The sequence below is a fragment of the Scomber japonicus genome, chromosome 12, assembly GCF_027409825.1.
Source record: "Scomber japonicus isolate fScoJap1 chromosome 12, fScoJap1.pri, whole genome shotgun sequence".
Taxonomy (NCBI): Eukaryota; Metazoa; Chordata; class Actinopteri; order Scombriformes; family Scombridae; genus Scomber; species Scomber japonicus.
This window is the reverse complement of record NC_070589.1, coordinates 14928071-14946844: the sequence shown is the minus strand read 5'-3', so window position 1 is coordinate 14946844 and position 18774 is coordinate 14928071. Positions and strand designations below refer to the sequence as shown.

The 18774-nt window shown below is 40.7% G+C and overlaps 1 protein-coding gene across 1 annotated transcript in view; it reads right to left on the bottom strand.

Moving 5' to 3' along the window:
• The window catches only part of LOC128369616 (receptor-type tyrosine-protein phosphatase S-like), a 50353-nt gene that overhangs the window by 13988 nt on the left and 17591 nt on the right, over nt 1-18774 (bottom strand). The window contains exons 5-15 of the mRNA XM_053330694.1: nt 13711-13821; nt 12951-12962; nt 8075-8344; nt 7043-7422; nt 5771-5972; nt 3858-3994; nt 3523-3667; nt 1083-1400; nt 756-949; nt 571-597; nt 172-289 (exon numbers count right to left, since the gene is read on the bottom strand). Coding sequence (XP_053186669.1) covers nt 172-289; nt 571-597; nt 756-949; nt 1083-1400; nt 3523-3667; nt 3858-3994; nt 5771-5972; nt 7043-7422; nt 8075-8344; nt 12951-12962; nt 13711-13821 — 1914 coding nt within the window. The remainder of the gene's footprint in view (nt 1-171; nt 290-570; nt 598-755; nt 950-1082; nt 1401-3522; nt 3668-3857; nt 3995-5770; nt 5973-7042; nt 7423-8074; nt 8345-12950; nt 12963-13710; nt 13822-18774) is intronic.

Below are 18774 nucleotides of genomic sequence, written 5' to 3'. Positions count from 1 at the left end.
GTAATATATATATATATGAAAACACGTATCATGTAAATCTTGTAGAAGAACTCAAATTGATTTGCTGTTTATTTACTGCTGGCTTCTGGTACAGCTTACTGTAAGATCAATTCCTGAGTATGTTAGTTACTAAATCCAGTACATTGAACTGTATACTTGGCATATGCTTACCGATCCCTGTGGTCTGCACCAGCTTGGCTTTGCTGTGCGCTCCATCCCCTTTGGTGGTGTACGCTGCCACTGAGACAGAATACAAAGTCTCTGCTTTCAGACCTCCCAAAAGCAGCTCCTGTGGGAGATAACACATAACAGCACCATTAAATATAGCTTACTTGTCCCTTTTTATTTCAACACACAGATCTCTTCATTTACTTTCTTCACAGTTGTGCATTAATGAGAAATTATAGAAAAATGTAAGTTGTTACATAAGAGATGCCGATTAAATCTCTGGTGGTCAGACTTAATGAAGATTTCATAACTGTCTCTATATAATGTATTGGGTGCATTATTCTGTATGTATTAATAGTGAGTTCATTTATAATGAGAAGAGGATGGGTACTGTGCACTCACATATTGTGTCGAGTCATCCTCCTCCATCTTATCCCACAGATGAGACACACCCCGCAGGCAGCCAAGACAGATGAGGCAAGGAGTGAGTTACCAGGAATAAGGACCAAAGGAGAAAGACGAGGGGGGTGTTTAACGATAAAAAATGACCATCATTTATTCATTGAAATATTCAGTTATGATGTCACCTGAGACTCGTCCAGTAAGAGATCTTTGATCCATGGGAGGTTTCGCGATTCACCACTCTCTGCACGGCTAAAATGCACCTGGTAGCCACGGATCTGGCCCTGCCGTAACCGTGGCAACACCGACCGCCAGGTGACTCGGAGTGTTGAGGAGTTGAGCGGCTGGACATCCACATGACGAGGGGCTGCACTGGGCACTGAGCATACACACACACATACATACACACAGACAAGCGCAGTTAATTAAATGACCAACTGTCTCGCCAGTAAATAATCAACTGTACAATCAATACTGTTTAGGTCTGATCTACGATGCATGCTCACTCTTACCATCCTCATCAGTTCTGCAAAGCACAGCTGGGCTGTTGGGTCCATTCCCCTTTACAGTGGTGGCTGTCATGGTGATGTTGTACCAGCTCCATTTCTCCAGCCCCTCTACCACTGTCTGCCCCTGCTGGGCTGGGATAGGAAGCCCCTTCACCTCCTGGCCCTGACCTCCACTTCCTGCCCCAGAAACTTTCTGGTACCTCAGCTCATAACCTGCCAACTCGCCATTCTGGCCCTCCATTGGAGGTGGCCTCCAACTTACTCTCAGCGAGGTGGAGCTGGCACATTCGCAGGACACACCCTCAGGAGCAGCTGAGGGCTCTGATTGGACAAAGGGCAAGGTGGGTGATTGGCAAAGTGTTTAGGAAAGACCCAGGAGAATGGGGTTGAAAAGCAAGAGACGGGAAAAATACCAGCAAAAGGATAGGAGATAAGGATAAAAAAGGAAACAATAAGAAACTGAGGTAAACTGAAATGAAAGACATAACACCCGGACTAAAATGACTCAGGCAAAAAGGGGGTGCAACCACATAATCTAAAAGCATAATGTTAGGCTTAAAGCCTAATTAAATAAACCAGAGACAAGAGTATCGACCCTGAGTGGACAACTTAATTATACCCAAGGAGAATGTGTATCTAATACCCAATGATTATATTTTACCCTTTGGCCACAGCTAGTAGCACAAAGGGATCCAGATTTATGAATGGAATAAGAGTCTTTCTTTCTAAAGCAGAGATGCACAGCTCACTGCACAGGAGCACAGACAAATATATACATTTCACAACACTAGCCCCCATGGTGGCATAATCCTTGAGTCCTCAAGATAATAGAGTGGTCTGAGACTTTCCACTGCTGACAAGGGGAAGGTCTTGGGCTTCACAGAGGAAAGAAAAAACAAACTAAAACAGACTCACACAGTGCTGAAAGGATTAAGAAGGCAGAGAAAAAAAAAGAAAAAAAGAAAAAACAGGTAGCCTAGCAGAGAAAGGCACTCAGACAGATATTGAAAGTCATGCTAGAATGATGAATTGAAGACAAGTACAAAATCTGAAGTAGTCCTAGTTAGGCTGGGGTGTTTACTGTAAGAAACGTGAAAAGAAAGCAAACACAGACCACAAATAACACAACTTCATCCTCACAGATTTGGAAACAGTGTGGTAGGTATCACTCACCCTATATAATGTTCCTGAAGTAACACACACAATGATGAGCACGGCTGAGGCGTCCGGGCTCGTGTGTGATCTTGCGAGTTTATAGCATGTGTGTGTGTGTGTGTGTGTGTGGGAGTGTAATAGTCATAGCTGACAGGTTCAAGTATCTATCCACTCAGCCGTACAGCCACTGTTCTGTTGGCCTCGAGGGACAATCTAGATGTGCACCAAAGCTTGGCGATAACAAAGCGCACATAACCTCCTTGGGAAATGAATTCTGCTGCATGAAATAGTCTGCTTATCTAGCACCTTCCCTTTCCTGGACCCCCTCTGCCACCTCCGCCAGTGTGCCACCTTGGTATCCCTTTCTTTTATAGAGGTAAAGAGTGAAAGGAGACCAGCTGAAAGCATTTAGCACATTCTGTACTCAGTTGTAGAAAAAGGTCTGATTGTGAGTACATATGATGTATTCTTATGTTTGAGTTGCTGTAAATACTTGATAAAAACTTACCACTGATGTGATACAGCACCATGAACTTCAGACCTCTTTCCTTTGTCCATGACTACTTTATTATTTATTTTCCTTGCGCCATTTTCTCCCTTATCTCTGCATTTGTTTTTCCTTCTCGAGATCAGATATAAAATGACTTGATGTGTCAGAGCAAGAAAAAACAGTGGAATCTCTTATCGGCTATCAGAGATCATGCAGGAAAAGAGAGGAAAGGACGCAAGGGAGAGAATTCAAGTTTAGCATGGATAAAATACAGAAAAGCCGGCACTTACCTGTCAACATAACAGGCCACCCACAATCACTTAATGCTCCTCACCACTGGCTGCTAGCCAATCAGTGGCAGACAGTTTCGCCCTTTCAAAGACATTAGACACTGATAGAGTGGAAAAAGTGAAAGGTAGGGTGAGGAAAAGGAAGAGTGAAACATTAATCGGTGCTCCATCTCCGTCTGTCATGATGTTTTGGCTGTGTAAGAAAGCAAGAGGCTGAACGGGGGAAGACAGGCACGGTCAAACATAGATGGATGAATGGGAGGGGGTTTGGATAGATGGGTTGATAAACGAGAGATGTAAAGATAGTTCCCCGGTTTTACCAGGTCAGGGGCTGGGGACAATATACTACTTGGTGTGTGTGTCAGTGTGTGTGTGTGTGTAGAGAGAACAAAATATTTGCATGAGATTTGTGTACAAGACTGAAACATAATACAACTGAAGTTTGTGGGATTTGTGTGTATGTGTGCCTGTAGGTACAGTATGTGAGCCCATTCAAATTGAGACGTACTGGCTTGTGATGTCCTCTGCACCAGCTCATTGGTGAAAGCACCAATGCCTTTATTTGAGATGGCGGCCAGGGAGAAAGAGTATTCGGTGTTCGCTTTCAGACCCTCCACTGTGTAAGAATTCCTCGGCCCGAAGGTCAGCTTCTCCTATGAGAGAGGAGCAGAGCACAGAATAAGAGAGTGAAAAAGAAAACATTAAAGGAGAGCTAAACATAGGGAGAGAGATAGATAGATAGATAAATAGAGAGAGAGAGAGAGAGAGAGAGAGAGGGAGAGAGAGAGAGAGAGAGAGAGAGAGAGAGGGGACAGATTCATAAAAGAGTGTAAGAGGTCTTACCAAACTGCCATACTTGGCAGGTTTGTAGAGGAGCTCATAGTTGACAATGCCCTCCTTGGTGTAAGCAGGTTCCCAGGTCAGTTCAATACTGGTGTCTGTCACCCTACCAACTTTGAACTTCCCTGGCTGGCCTGGGACTAAAGGGGACAGAATGAAACACAACCAGTCAGAACCACTCCATCTCATCTATAACTAAAATGTTTTTAATCTTCTATAGGCTTGTACTTTAAGAATCAGGTGTTTGTAGACATATAGTTCTGAGCCGAATGCAAGAATTGGGAACTTTAGAAGTGTCTCACTATACAAAGAAAGACTGCTTTTAGAATTCTAACAAATGAGGTGCAAACAAGGTGCGAGACATCTCGGCGAGACATCTTCCTTAAAACAGAACAATGTGGTTTCATCATATAAAAGGTCATAGATAAGATCTAGAGTGCATTGTGATCTTTTAAAGGCAACATCGATCAGTTGTACACTTCTACATTAATGATAATCAAATATTTATATAAAAATATAGTCATTTCTTTGACAGTACACCTCTAATATGATTATTCCTCTGCAAAATCTATTTTCCTAATCAACTTTTCACTATATAAACATAGTATTAGCTGCCAAAGTTAGAACAATACTGGTCATTTCGTACAAGAGGATTGTGTTTTGTCTGTGCTCTTGTGAATAATTTGAAGAGAACAGGGCTGTATTTGAAAAGAGAGACGCACACACACACAAATAATTACTCATTTGTGCTCTGTTGCACACACACATCTGAAAAACAACCATTACTCACGTACACATGAATAAATGAAGACCACTACTTAGCTGTGTTATCTATGCACAAGCATGCAAGAAAAAATAACTCACTGGCTCTATTACAGGGTTGCACAAATATCTAGTGATAATCATGCCTAAACACGTGTAGGCGGTGATATATTTATGCACCAATCAGAATATAGAAATGTATTTGATCACTCAGTCCCAATAAAACAGTATTTTTTTCCACCCCAACACAAACACTCAGTAAAAAATTAAATTCCACCTGCTGATGAGGATCATGTGACTTGACTAAAAGCTCCAGAAAAAGCTACTAAATGGATCTAGGTTTTTCCTCAACTACTGTAATTTATTAATTTATAAATGAGGATTTTTGTAACTATAGGATTTGTTTTCTAACTTAACTAGTTGTGATTGTTGCTTTTTTAGTCAGAAATATTTAATGTAATAGAGAAAAATATATGCTTTTGAGGTCATAGAGGAAGCCATCTAGCTGATTTTGGATGTCATAATGTACATCTACTAACAAATAAATCCTCCAAACCTTTGTATTGTCTGTATTTTTGTATATTTACATAATCTCATTTTTTTATTTGCTGGAAAGTGGCAGACTGTTTAAGGAAATCTAATGGCGTAACAGTGGCTAAGCCCACACAAGCATTAAAACCAGTAATACCATCACAGATTGTTAAGTAATAATCTCTTTTCTAACTCCCATCATATAAAACCTGCAACTTCACAGCAGCCGTCACAGCGGTATGAGTAGCACCTAGGTACAAGGGACATTTTGGGCTGCTAATCCCTGTTTCCTTTTCATACATCTCCACAGTTCTGTCCCAGCAGGTAGTATTTATTCGTTTTGAAGAACTCCTATTTTCTGACAGGTCAAGCTTATTTGCTAAGTGTTTCACAGAGGATTGTTTCACAGGCATCGCATAAGTCACCTGAATAAGCTTCTTAGCAGTTTGTATACATTACTCATTTGTGTTGTGCTGCATATGCACATCTGACAAAAGACACTACTAACCCACACATGAATAAATCAGGACCACTACTTAGCTGTTAACTGTGCATCAACGTGCAAAATACACGTTCCCTCACTTACACAAACTATCTTCTCACTTTCAGAGCACATCACTGACCTCCTGGCATGACTTTGACGTGGACGGGGTCCGAGAAGGGTCCGTCCCCTACAGATGTGAAGGCTAAGACCTGGATGGTGTAGGTCTCTGAGGTTATCAGATTCTGAATGGTGGTGATCACGCTGTCCTGCACGTTATGGATCTGCCACTCATTCATGGGTCGGGATGGATCCATTGTGTAGTACACACGATAGCCCTTGACCTTTAACAGAGGAGGAGAGTGACACAGAAATAGCTTTAAGGTCATCAGTGACTGGGCTGTATTAAGTGGTCTTTCACCTAATCCCACTGTCGTTCATGCATGGTAATCCATAATACCTTCTATCAACACATAACCAAGTAGAATTGATCAAAGTCAAGGTCGTCATTTATGAATTATTGATTGACTTTAGTCCAGGTCCTGTGGATTTGTGTGTTCACTGTTTGTTACAAGTCACTATCACAAGGTTGTTGTCCTCACATCTCTGTTGAGCTGTTGTGGATTTGACCCTAATAAACAAGCACTTCCCTCATGTTAAGGTTGACAAAAGCAGCTCAAACACAAGCTGTGGAAGTCCTCAGATTGTAGCGCTTAAGATATAATCACTATAACTCCTCCCGTTGGATTTGTTTTGGGCCAGTTGAAAGTGAATATAATCCTTCTGACCTACCATTGCCATTGCCCTTACCCTCAACCTCAACCACCTATTCTGTTATTAATGTTTAATATCTGTAATCCCTGTATGTGCTCGATTCAGTGTTGCGCTTTTATGACAGTTCTGTACAGTTAGGTAGTCTAGAAAAGAAAATGGGCCTCAAGAGGGAATGTGCTTAACTTAGAGCGGACAGTCCAATTACCTTTTTTCCTTTAGAGAGTGGGGAAAGTAGCAAGGGAGTTGCAGGAGGGAAATCTCTGGCAAGGCACAATCCCTGCTCAGGACTGAAACTGCACATTGGAATAAAGCTCCCAATGGTGAATTTTATTAGGGCTTTAATGTTTTAACCTCATGGGCGTCTTTGTGCAATTTTGAAACACTGTCACTCCGTAGTCAATGGGGGTAAAAGTAATTTGAAATGTGGGGATTATAGCCTCTCTGCCTTGGTGGTCAAAACTACTTCTTATCCTGGTTTGTTACACGTTTATGACTTTATTTGTCCTCTGGTTTTGGAGCAGATAGATAAAACAGATAAAAAACACAAATCACATGAAGACAAGAATACATACATACATACATACATACATGTTTAATTCTGCTATTGACAACAGGTTAAAAATTGTTTCAGTCATCCCACCTGCCCATTAGGTTCCTCCGGTTCCTCCCAGCGGACCATCACTGTGTTCTGAGAAATTATGTGGGCCTGGACATTTCGGGGTGGGCTAGCTGGTGCCTGCTCTCCAGTCCGTGCATCCACACGCATTGATGGGGGGCCCTGGCCGATGCTGTTGAAAGCCGACACTCTGATTTCGTATTCTGTATTGGGGTACAGTCCCCCAATGCTGTAGCGGGTGGTGGTGATGCTGTCCACCGTTTCGTATTTACTGTCCGGGCCTTTGGCTCGATACTGAATGATGTAGTAGGAGACGGGGTCAGGGTTGCCAGAGTCCCAGGTGATGGTCACACTGGTAGCTGTGGTCTCTGTGACGACGGGTGTGCCGGGAGGCTTTGGCAAAGCTAAAGATAAGAGAGAAAAAATAATTTAATATCTATTATATAATGTTTAATTATTTAGCTTGATAGTTTACAATAACACAATGACATAGCGTAGCCGCATTCATTTGTACACTACATTTTGTATATTTTTTGTTTACTATATATTACTTCCCCTCCTACGGTACTATCACTACCTCATTGTTGACTCTGTACATTTGCTACTGTTTGCACTACCTGCTTATATGCTAAACTGCATTTTGTTGTACCAGTACTTATGCAATGACAACAAAGCTGAATCTAATCTTATCTGATCTACATTTCTGTCCAAATCAAATTACAATAAAAAAAAAAAAATTCAATTGTCTTCCATGCTTGCTGTGCATCTGTGATAAAATCACAGAAATATGGGTTGCCTGAATCATAATTATTATGTAGATATGTAGATTGCTTAAGTCCTATGCAGACCTCTAAAGTAACAATAGCACTTTAGAGTCTCCAGTTTTCCTAACAAGCATACATTTAAAGGTGAAGAGGAAACGTAATTGCACTGAATATATTTTACAATGAAATCACCACTGAACCCCTTTTCCGAACCCTTTGCTTTCTTCATGAGCTTAAAATTATTAAACAGATGGCTCTTATCTGATGATGTCTGTATCACAGTGTCCCTTACTCTTGACTAAGACCTGAGCGACGGCCTCGATGATACCCAGGCTACTCATAGCCACACAGGTGTAGTTTGCAGACTCCCTGACACCATTGAGCTCCAACACGTTCCGGCCTATCGGCATTTCATCCTCAGGGGTCAGGTCCTCGCTGTTCAGCATCCACTTGACGTAGGGCATGGGTGAACCCACTGCCACGCAGGTGATGTTGACACTCCCTCCCGGCATGATCTCGTAGTTGGAGGGGAGGATGGAGAAACGAGGGGGCACACGGCGCACTGGGAAAGGAGGAGAGTTGGGGTAGAAAGGATAGGGGTGGGGATTGAGAGGGAACGTGGGGAGAGGTGAAAAGTGGGGAGGGGAGTAAGGAGAAGAAAGGCGGAGAGAGAGAGAAGGAGGGGGTGGGGGGGGGTGAGGGAGAGAGAATCAGAGAGAAAGAGCGAGGCAGAAAAAGCAAGGTAGAGGTTGAGAGAGAAAATGAGGGCAAGAAAGAGAAAAAGAAAGAAAAGAGAGAGAAGAGAGGAAAGGAGAGGTAACAGGAAGGGGGAGAATGAACTTCAGGGTTTTTACAGAAAATTACAAAGGGATATTTCAAGTTTAGTCCCAATTACTTTATGGTACTGATGATTTCAACAGAAAGACACAAATCTTGTGTTGAGCTCAACCAATCAGAGTGAGCTGCCTACTCAAAATAATAGTGACAAACTCTTGAGTATCATTTCAACCAGGACATGACACCTATAATCAGTTTCTCTTCTTTTTTTTTATTGGTTATCATCCATTTAAGCAAGAAAATTAGACTTTGTGATTCAAATTTTTGATTGTAGATGTACTATAATTATATTTCAATTTTGCTCTAAGCAATGACTGATAAGAATGAACTCTAGCAGAAACTTTAGAGAGAAACTTTACTTCATTGAGATTTCTGTGCCTTCAGGTGCTTCTGCAGTAGACGGGCTCGTTTTAGCGAGAGTATGCATCATGGAGTCCAATCAATAGGCCCTGCTTGCTATTTGTGTCCCCATGAGAAGAACAAGTTAAGTGGCAAGTTATATCCAATACTGCATCTGCTGGGGCTTGCTTGGCTATATATTAGGGAGAGATGCATCGAGAGACTGAACTCATAGGTCACTGCATGCCTGGGCGACTCAAGAGGAATAAAATGGTGGAAAAACACAAAGAAGAGAACGAAGAACTGAAGACTGAGAGGGAGACAGAGAGAAGCAAGACACTGGAGAGACAGATAGAGGGACAGAGTAAGAAAGACAGAGAGAGCGCAAGACAGAGAGAGAACAAGAGAGAGAGAGAGAGAGGCAGCTCTGCTTCTCTTCAAGACAATGACAGGCAATGTAGCAAAGGACAGCCACATTGTACAACAAGGTACTGTACAATACATAGGATTCATAACTGATACAGTGTGTGTAGTCAAATGAATTGAAAATGTGGACAGGAAAGGGTAAAGGGTTCTAATAAGGTGTTGTGGCAATTACAGAGTGATCATTGGACACATTAAGTAAAGAACACCAAGACAGCATGAAAGAGGCAGAACGGGAAAGAACGAGTGCGAGCAAAAGAGAGATATGTGAGGTAGTATGTGCATGTTTATAAGTTAATAAACTTATGTACATGTGTCTGTCGCTCCTACACATCAGGGTGCAGACAGAATGCAGAAGAAGAAGAGAAAAAAAGGGGGAGGGAAAGGAGGGGAAAAGGAAGGGGAGTGGAGATAAAGAGAGGATTAGAAGAGGGTTTTTTGGGGGAAGGAGGGAAAAGGGGGAAGAAAAGAGGAGCGAGGAAGAAGAAAACACATGGATCTATTTAAAAACACGACTATACCAGAGTCAGGCCCATTCAGAAAGTCGGTGCTTCAAAAGTAAATAAAAAAAAACTTAAAAAAGACTAGTAGAGATCGGATGTTGACAGAGCAGAGAAGAAGAAGAAGAAAAAGTAGAAGAAGATACCCCAGGGTCACAACACAGGAAACAGAAAGAGACAGAGAGAGCAAACGGACAAACATCTCTGGATGAAAGGAGAGAATGAAAGGGAAGGCAGACAGAGAGCAGAAACATTATCTAAAAACTGAGCTAAACTCAACACTAGTAAGCTCACGTGTCATACAAAACATGGCTGTGTAAAAAGCAACAGATGTTCTAAAAGTAGAAGACAGAAAATGAAAAGAGATCAAATAAAATAAGATGTCACTGTAAAAATCTACAGTAGTAAAACAATAATAGGATTCAGTGGAAATAGGTTGTGTTTCTTAAATGAGTTGTAATATATATATATAATAATATAATATATTAAACAAAATAAATAAATGCTGGTAAATTTGCTGCATAACCTCCACTCTTTAAAGAGTAACATCATTACTTGGAATCTTCATGGGCCACATCCCCCTACTCAACGAATCTAGAGACAATCGGATAGAAGTTAATATTTTTTGCATTTTGATTTCAACAAATTTTTTAAAAAAAGAAAAAAAAAAAGAAAATCTTGCTGTGATGTCACTATTAACTGATAAATGACAGATAACTTGTAGAAAACAAGAGCCGAAAGATACCCAGAATTGGATACAGAAGTTGAAGACAAGAAAGAGACAAAGAGACAAAAAACAGGTAGATCTGTTAGAAACAGACATGATTAGGCAGGCATCTCCTCATCTGAGCATGCTGGAGACAGAGAGACAGACAGACAGACTGCATCCATGACAGCTCCATGCGCACGACAAACACAGCAGGTGCAATGCAGCATGACACAACACTATCATTCATCCAGTTATTTTACACCTTTCCATACTCAAAAACAAACTAAAAAGGACATAAATAATTAAGTGCATGGATTAGTTTGGTAACATGCAACAACAGGGTGAAGATGAAGACTCAAGATGATCATTAAGCAATCTGAAACATGAAAATTAGTATTTATATATATATATGTATTTAAATCTGTCACAAGGAGCAGAGACAAAAGACTGAAGAATCCACCATTGAGACATAGCTGAGTGCTTTACAATAAAGTGAGCTCATAACAAGGGATAATCCTTCACATGCTCACAGAGCCTCTAGCTTAAAGTTAATCAAGCCGGGCTGCTTGATTCTCCTCCATTTTCTATACAGTTTGTGAGAGCTAGGAGCTTCAATCTTTATTAGCGGAGCTATCATTTGTCCTGTCCTCTGCAGGGAGTCTGGAGGCTAGAAGCTGAGGAGACCTTGGCACAGCCATAAGGATTACTGCCTGTATCTCAGCTCTGCTATATACCCGCCACCGAGCTGACATTTACGCAGCACCATCCCGTCTGTCTCAAGGACACAACTTTCATTAACCACTGTAATAGGAGGAAATCATTAATATCCTCCTCGATATCTAAAATGCGAATGGATATGATTAATTTCAAATGTCAGTCAATACAGGCATATTGGGGTATTTGGAGATAGCAACAGAAAAAGTGAGATACAGACTATATTACAGTAATATTGGCATATTGTTATACGTGTAAATATATGACAATTTAGTCTTAGTGTGAATCTTGGGGATGTGCAGTAGAAAAATGATTCAGTTGCCTTCTCTAAGTAAAAGTAGCAATGTAAAACCTTCTGCACTGAAAATATTGTTTAAGTAAAAGGACTTCAGAATTATTAGTAAAATGTGGCCATCTGAGTGTAACATCATAATATATTATATTGATAAATACAGCACTAGCCCAAATATAAGATGGTATGTTATTCTGGAAATTGCATTTGAAAAGTGAAAATACTTTCCAGCAGCCTGACAGGAGATACTGTGAGCATGTGACTGATAGAGAAGCTACTTTCTACTTTAATGGTACTATTTCACTTTTACGACAGGCAAGCCAAGGGTGAGGACTCTCTTCTGCTCGGATAAATAGTATCTCAGAGAAACTTTCACAACAGGAAGAGTGTAAAAGTGTGCTGTATCTTCAATAAATGGGGACAAAGTCAGAGTCTTACATTAGTGCCAATATAGCATTATTGTTGAACTGGCACTAATAGCATTTTACAATGAATCATATATTTCTACTGAGTCAAATAAATGTAGTGGAAAAGTACAATATCCCTCTGAATTGTAGTAGAGAATAAATATTATAATCAAGTACAATTAACTCAAATTTGTATAGTATGTACTTGATGTTTATGCGATTATTCTATTGCCATCTTGAGTTTTTGTCATGAATCCGGCCAAATAATAGATGCTTCGCCTACAGACCTGCACAGCCCATACAGCTTCATAACAGAATGGCGTGTACAAGCGTGACTGGGAGTGCATGTTTCCACTCGATGCAACAAGTGCAGAATCAGAGCAGATGTAGTGACATGGGAACGGGGACACAACATTAATGGAACAAAAGGAATTTTAAAAAAAACAAAAAAACTTATTAAGACATGACAAGATAGCAAGTTCACTAATATCACAGTTCGAGCATATCAATAGGCGTGAACACACACTGTGCCATGCTCTTGTGTCAGTCAACAGACATGCAAGCGGTGCTCCTTTCTCTTTCTCTCTCTCGCTCCTTCCATGCAAACATCGCCTCTTTTTAATCTTCCAATTCTTGGGTCTCCATGACAACAAGATCATACCATGCAGAAAACATTGATCGGGGAGTGAAGGCAATACCAAGGGTTCTGCACACAAGGCCTCACAATGCAGTCAATGCACTCTGCTGCATAGGCAGGCCACTTCATCGTAGCAGCTTTAGAGAAATCAACTCTTTTCATTTTGGAGACAATTTTAAAATCATTTCACTTCAAATCTAGTCCGGTGACCTTTAGAGGGTTTTTTTTTTCTTTTTTGTTTCTCTCTGTTTCAATAAATGAAGCTTTCTGAAACAAAGGAGTAACAAAAGAAAAGAAAGAGCACACCAACCTTCTCGAAGCTCTGAGGGATGAGAGGGGGTTGATGCAGAACACAATGACGTGAGGGGGGAGAGAGAGAACGGGGAAACACAGAGAGAATAAAAACGGCCAGCGCAAAGCCACTCACCCCACTGCACCACACACACACACACACACTCACGCACACACACACACACACACACACACACACACACACACACACACACACACACACACACACACCTGCAACACTCACACCGACATCCACACATTGCATACATTCTTCTGTAACACCCACAGTCCAGATGCTAAAATCAGTTAAACAGGGATCATGTGGGTGCCATTGATTCAAACACGAGAAAAATTGTAATTTGTTTAACTTCCAATTTCATTCAAATCTTCTTTTTCTTTGTTTTTCATTTGTGCAAAATTGTTGAACTCCTCTTAATCTGCCTCTAGTACAGAAACCATTTTAGTAGACAGATCTGTGATGTTTCCATGCAGTTAAACCAAGGTGTGCTCCCAAGTCTGCTCAATTTGATTACAGGTGCTTACACCAAGGTTTAAGGTGGACTTGTTAAGGGTGGTTGTGAAAAATACCAAACAACAAGGTCAACATATACTGTAGACAATGGATGGGTTAGTAATACTTGTTTAAGAGCACAGTAATGGAAAAGAAATAACTTTTTTTTTTCTTCTAATACCAACAGCAACTTCACAGTGGTGATTTCTGTGTGCATGTGTGTGCATGTGTGTGCGCTGATCACGTGTGTTCTGCGTTCACGTCCTACCTCGCACGTAGAGGTTGGCAGGGGAGGAGTAGCGCACGCCTTGAGAGTTGGTGGCCACACACTCGTACTTCCCTTGGTCTGTTTCCTCGCTGTTCTCAATCTGTAATGCTCCTGAAAAAGAAGATGAGACAGAGAGAGATGAAGAGAGAGAGAGAGAGAGAGAGAGAGAGAGAGAGAGAGAGAGAGAGACAGAGAGAGAAAGAGAGAGAGAGAGAGAGAGAGAGAGAGAGGGAGAGAGAGAGAGAAGAATAAAGCTTTTAGAAAATATTTTTGGCTGCTGTCTGGCTTCCTTTGCATACTCTTCCTTTTCGTCTTTCATCATTGTCTGCTGGTCTTTTTTTGTTTGTTATGTTTTGACCCCGGGGTATCCTCTCCTCTATTGCATCAACATCGAATGAAGTCAGCTTTGCTGTTATTTTTGCGAAGCAACCTCTGAATGGACTCTACTTCTATACTACTAGTTGTATCTTGAAAGAAGAAGCATGTCTTCTCTCTTCACAAGTTCAACTTTTTACCCTCCTCTCCCTTCCTCCAAAAAAAGGGAACAGAAAAGGGTAACACATTCAAAATTCAGAAAATTCAAAAAGTTTGGAAGTGTCAAAATGACTTTTTTTATAAACTGAGATGACACATAAAAGGCTTTTTGTTGTATACTTTTATACAAGCCAGTGATTCCTCTCCTGCAGCAGGCTCACTGCTACCATGAAGAAAGCCTGTTTCTATCTTGGCAGTTAACTGGCAGCAGCTACACAGCTTTACACGGCAGCGACCTGACGATGCTCTTTATCTCTTTGACTTGTTTCTTTTACTTCCTCAATTTTTATCCTCCCACCCTCATCTCACTGTGATAAACAGTGTCTCCCTAAATGTGCTATAATTATATGCGGCGTTTGCCAGGTATTCTTTTGTTTCTTTTGTTTCAAAAGAATGCTATTCTTACTGCTATTTTTTTTGCTAACAGCCTTTTGAATTACCAGCAATGTTTTTTTTTTTTTTTTTGCTCTTTCAGCCTGCTCTGTCACATTCATCTCATCCGAAACTGACATTGACATGAAGCCTGAGGAGGAAGCACAAAACCATGGATTACACTCTGCTGCATTGCACAGAAAGGAAAAAGACACATAACAAACTCAAATTACATACACACACACACACACACACACACACGCATGTTGAGGACAGAGCAGACACACACAGACATGTAGAAAGAAGACACACACACACAGCTAGTTTAAATCTGATACAGAGCACCATGTTTTGTATCAAATTTGTGAGATTTATGAAAGGCATCTGGCTATGTGTATATATATATATGTATATATATATATATATATATATATATATATATATATATATATATATACATACATATGTGTATAACTATCTGCTAGATTGGCTAGATAGCACGAGAGATAAGTGAGATTTTTAGAGGGTGCAATGATCCTTTCACCATAGAGTATACTTTGACAGAAAGACAGCCCCTAACTCAAGGTCAATTCACAAGCTTTTCCAAAAGCCTCAGGAACCAAAGAGAAAAAAAAGAAAAAGAAGACAAAAAGAAGTGGACCTTGAGTTAAGATTATATTTTTCTCAAACTACGGTTTGAAGAATTGTACCTATTTAGTATCTATAGGCCCTACATAAATTTAAAATCAATGGTTAATAACACACAATAATGTAGTAGTAAGCAGGTATTAATGCATTTGTCAACAACAAAAACTCCTCTGGTGGGCACCTATAAGCAGTAGCTGGTGTATATACAGATAATAAATGTCAATATAGTAAAAAGACAGTTGTAATACATCCTAATATGAGAAGCTATAATTGTTGAAAAATACATTAATAAACACAATATATTTATTTATGACTACATAACAGGTTTTTAAATACAAGACAAGACAAAGTAAATTTACCAATATTTCCCTTTGAAATATACTGTAGTGATATTCAGTAGAGTAGAAGAATAAAGTAGCCTAAACTTAGAATAATCGAGGAAAAAAATGGCAAAATTTAACCTAAATCTTGAGTTGATGTACTTACTAGTTTTTGCTACCACATACGCATGGTGTGTTATCCTAATGGAAAAAAGCCTTCACTTATTAACCTGATCAGATTAGCACTAAATGGGTCCACAAAGACATACTGAGAGTTTGTCTGTCTATGTGTGTGTGTGATTCTCCCAATTACACACACTTACCTGTGATAAGGCCACGAATACCACCTTTAGCTGACACGTGCAGATGCGCCAAGTGTGTATCCAAGTCATACAATATTTCGGAGTTTTGAGGATGCACAAGAAACAGATCCGCATTGGTCAACCATGACGATATTATATGAGGGCTTGGCAACAGCCATGCAAACAGGTGCAACTACCTATAGCCTCACGGTCAACATACTTTTTAAGCATGTTGATAAGGTACACGCACGTTTGTGTAACAGGACTAGTATACTGTCGCCCAGCTGAAATGTGCCCATGACAGATTTTTTGTCATAATTGTTTTTCATTTTGAGCAGTGAGAGAGAATCATGGGCCAAATTACAGACTTTGTGTAATCTCTCCCGAAATGAATTAACGTAGTCCAAAATGTTTTCTTTGGAAACACTCTTGTCAGAGATCCACTTTTCATGCAGCAGGCGCGGAGGACCTCGCACAGTGTGGCCAAAAACTAAGTCAGCTGGACTGAAACCGACTCTTACACAGTTTCCCTCACTGCGAACAACAGGAAAAGTAAGCCTTCATCCCATTCATAATGACTCATTGCAGAATTTACTAATCTTACTAATCTTCCTCATGTGCACTGACTTTCAGGGTGATAAACGCTGGAAGTTTGATGCTTGACATTTAGCTGACCTGACCTGAGCAAAAATCTTGGACATGAAAGATGAGCTTTGATTGTTTAGGGGACTCGCAAGTCTTCGGAGGAAGTTAGCTCTCTTCCGCTTCTTCGATCTTTACAGTGAGATCTCCAATGAAAAGGCCTTATGCAGAAATGTCACAGGGCAGCCACAGCCTCCCAGACAAGTCCTCTCCTGAAAGGAAGATGATGAAGATCTGCAGACAAAGATTTGCCATGAAAAGGCCCTACTCTGAAGTTTCACAGGACAGCCACAGAAACCCAGAGATGTCTTCCCCAGAAAGAAAGAAGAGGAGAATAACCATGGAAATTCAAAGAACTACTGAGTAAAGAGACTACTAGCACTGTGGCCGATGGCGTATCTCAGATCAGAATAGAGATATCCTCAAGTGGCACCAGCCACTGTAAGATGACAGAAAGAGTGTCAAAGATTTGGGTCATTGGTGACAGTTATGTTTGTCAAGGGGAGGAAGCAGCGCATGAAATGCGCAAGAAATGCCCAAGTTCAGTGGTTTGGCAAAGGAAGAATGCATTGGAGTGGTGTCCTTCCCCGTTTTTATGCTGAGTTGGCCAAACAGAGACCCCCAAACATTTTGGTGCTCCATGCCGATGTCATATAGACCTTGGACTGGTGTCCAGCAAGAAACTTGCATTTCTATTGCAGATGGATTTGAGGCAGCTGCATGCAGAGTTTCCCGCAATGAAGATTGCATTTCCCTGCATCAGTGAGCGGCAGGTGTGGAGAACTGGAAAACCAGTGCAGATCAATAAGGACAGGAAGTCCATCAACAGGTTAGTGAGAAAGAATGTTCAAGACTTCTGATTTAAATAAGTTGAACATCCCTTCCTGAAATTTTATGACAAGAAAATATTTCTGCCAGATGGAGTGCACCTGAGCAAAGCGGGAAACCAAGGTTTTTTGACCAGCATCCACAGCACGTTGAAGAAGTTTCTTGAGATGTCTTCTTCAGAGCAGGGTATTTGACTGCACTGCTGGCCCCCCATGAGCCATTCTGAACTGTACATAATTGTGACTGTAACTGTGATTGTTGTCTGTATATGTGTAATTCCATGTGAAATAAATACAAATGTTATAAAGTGAATTAAAAATGGATTTTCACTTTATATAACATCTCCCCAGGCCAGCTTTAGCTCAAAATATATATCATGTATATCAACCTCTCAAACAGTAATTTAAGAAATATTACAATGTCAAATATTCTATATGACATTATTAGTTCAATTGTTAATGTGTCAGTGTGTAAGCAGAATTTTCCTGTTGTAGCTGCTTGAGGTGGACACAGTTTGAGCTACTTCATATACATGTAGCTAGTTTGTCTGGTAGAGTTATTATTATTAAATGGAGATGAAATAAGAAAATCTGGTTTGGTGACGCTGTTTAGCTTACGATAATTATAAAAACCACAGGGTCTGATCAGACTTAGGGACAAGTAATGAAGGGTTACTGCTTGGAACAGCAAAACCACGTTCTAAAAGATAAGTTACCTCCCGCTGCATGAAAACTCGTTTGGAAGGATGGACACGATAAGCTTGCGGCTTTATGGGTTTGCAATTACCCACATCAATATCATTACTCAACACATTAGTTTGGGTATGGCTGTCCCTGAAAATGCTAGGATAGTTTGTGATAATATGTAGAAGTTTAAACAACATGTTTGGAGCCTCAGAGGAGGCAAAGTTTGGCTTGTTACTCTCAGCTAGGGCACAAGTATGTTTTTTTTGTGTGTTTAGTGAGCTGACGCCCTGCTAGCTGAAGCTGTCATCTATTTGTTTCTGTTTTTTTCTGCAGTTACATGAAAGGAAACAGCTCGTGCCCTCCTCGTTCTCTCTATTTTTCAATCTCTCATTTCCCCCGCAGTACAGAGCAGAGTTGGGAGATAAACAGGAATAAATTATCTGCTCCACAAGCCGAGCATCTTCTCTGAGGAATAAGGTAGAGGCAGGAGGAGAAGCGGGAGAAAGACAGAGTGAAGGAGAGATGGAGCTGGACAGGTGGAGCTCTGCAAACAAGAACTCATCTGACAGCTGGAAGCAGCTCATATGGCTAACCATCAGCACAAATTTGAATTCTGCGATTGAAATCTTCTTTTTATGCAAAACATGTCGTTACCATACATGGAAAAAGACAGGTGATTGGTACATACGCACATATGAAGGTCAACACACACATACTACACAAGCAATGGGA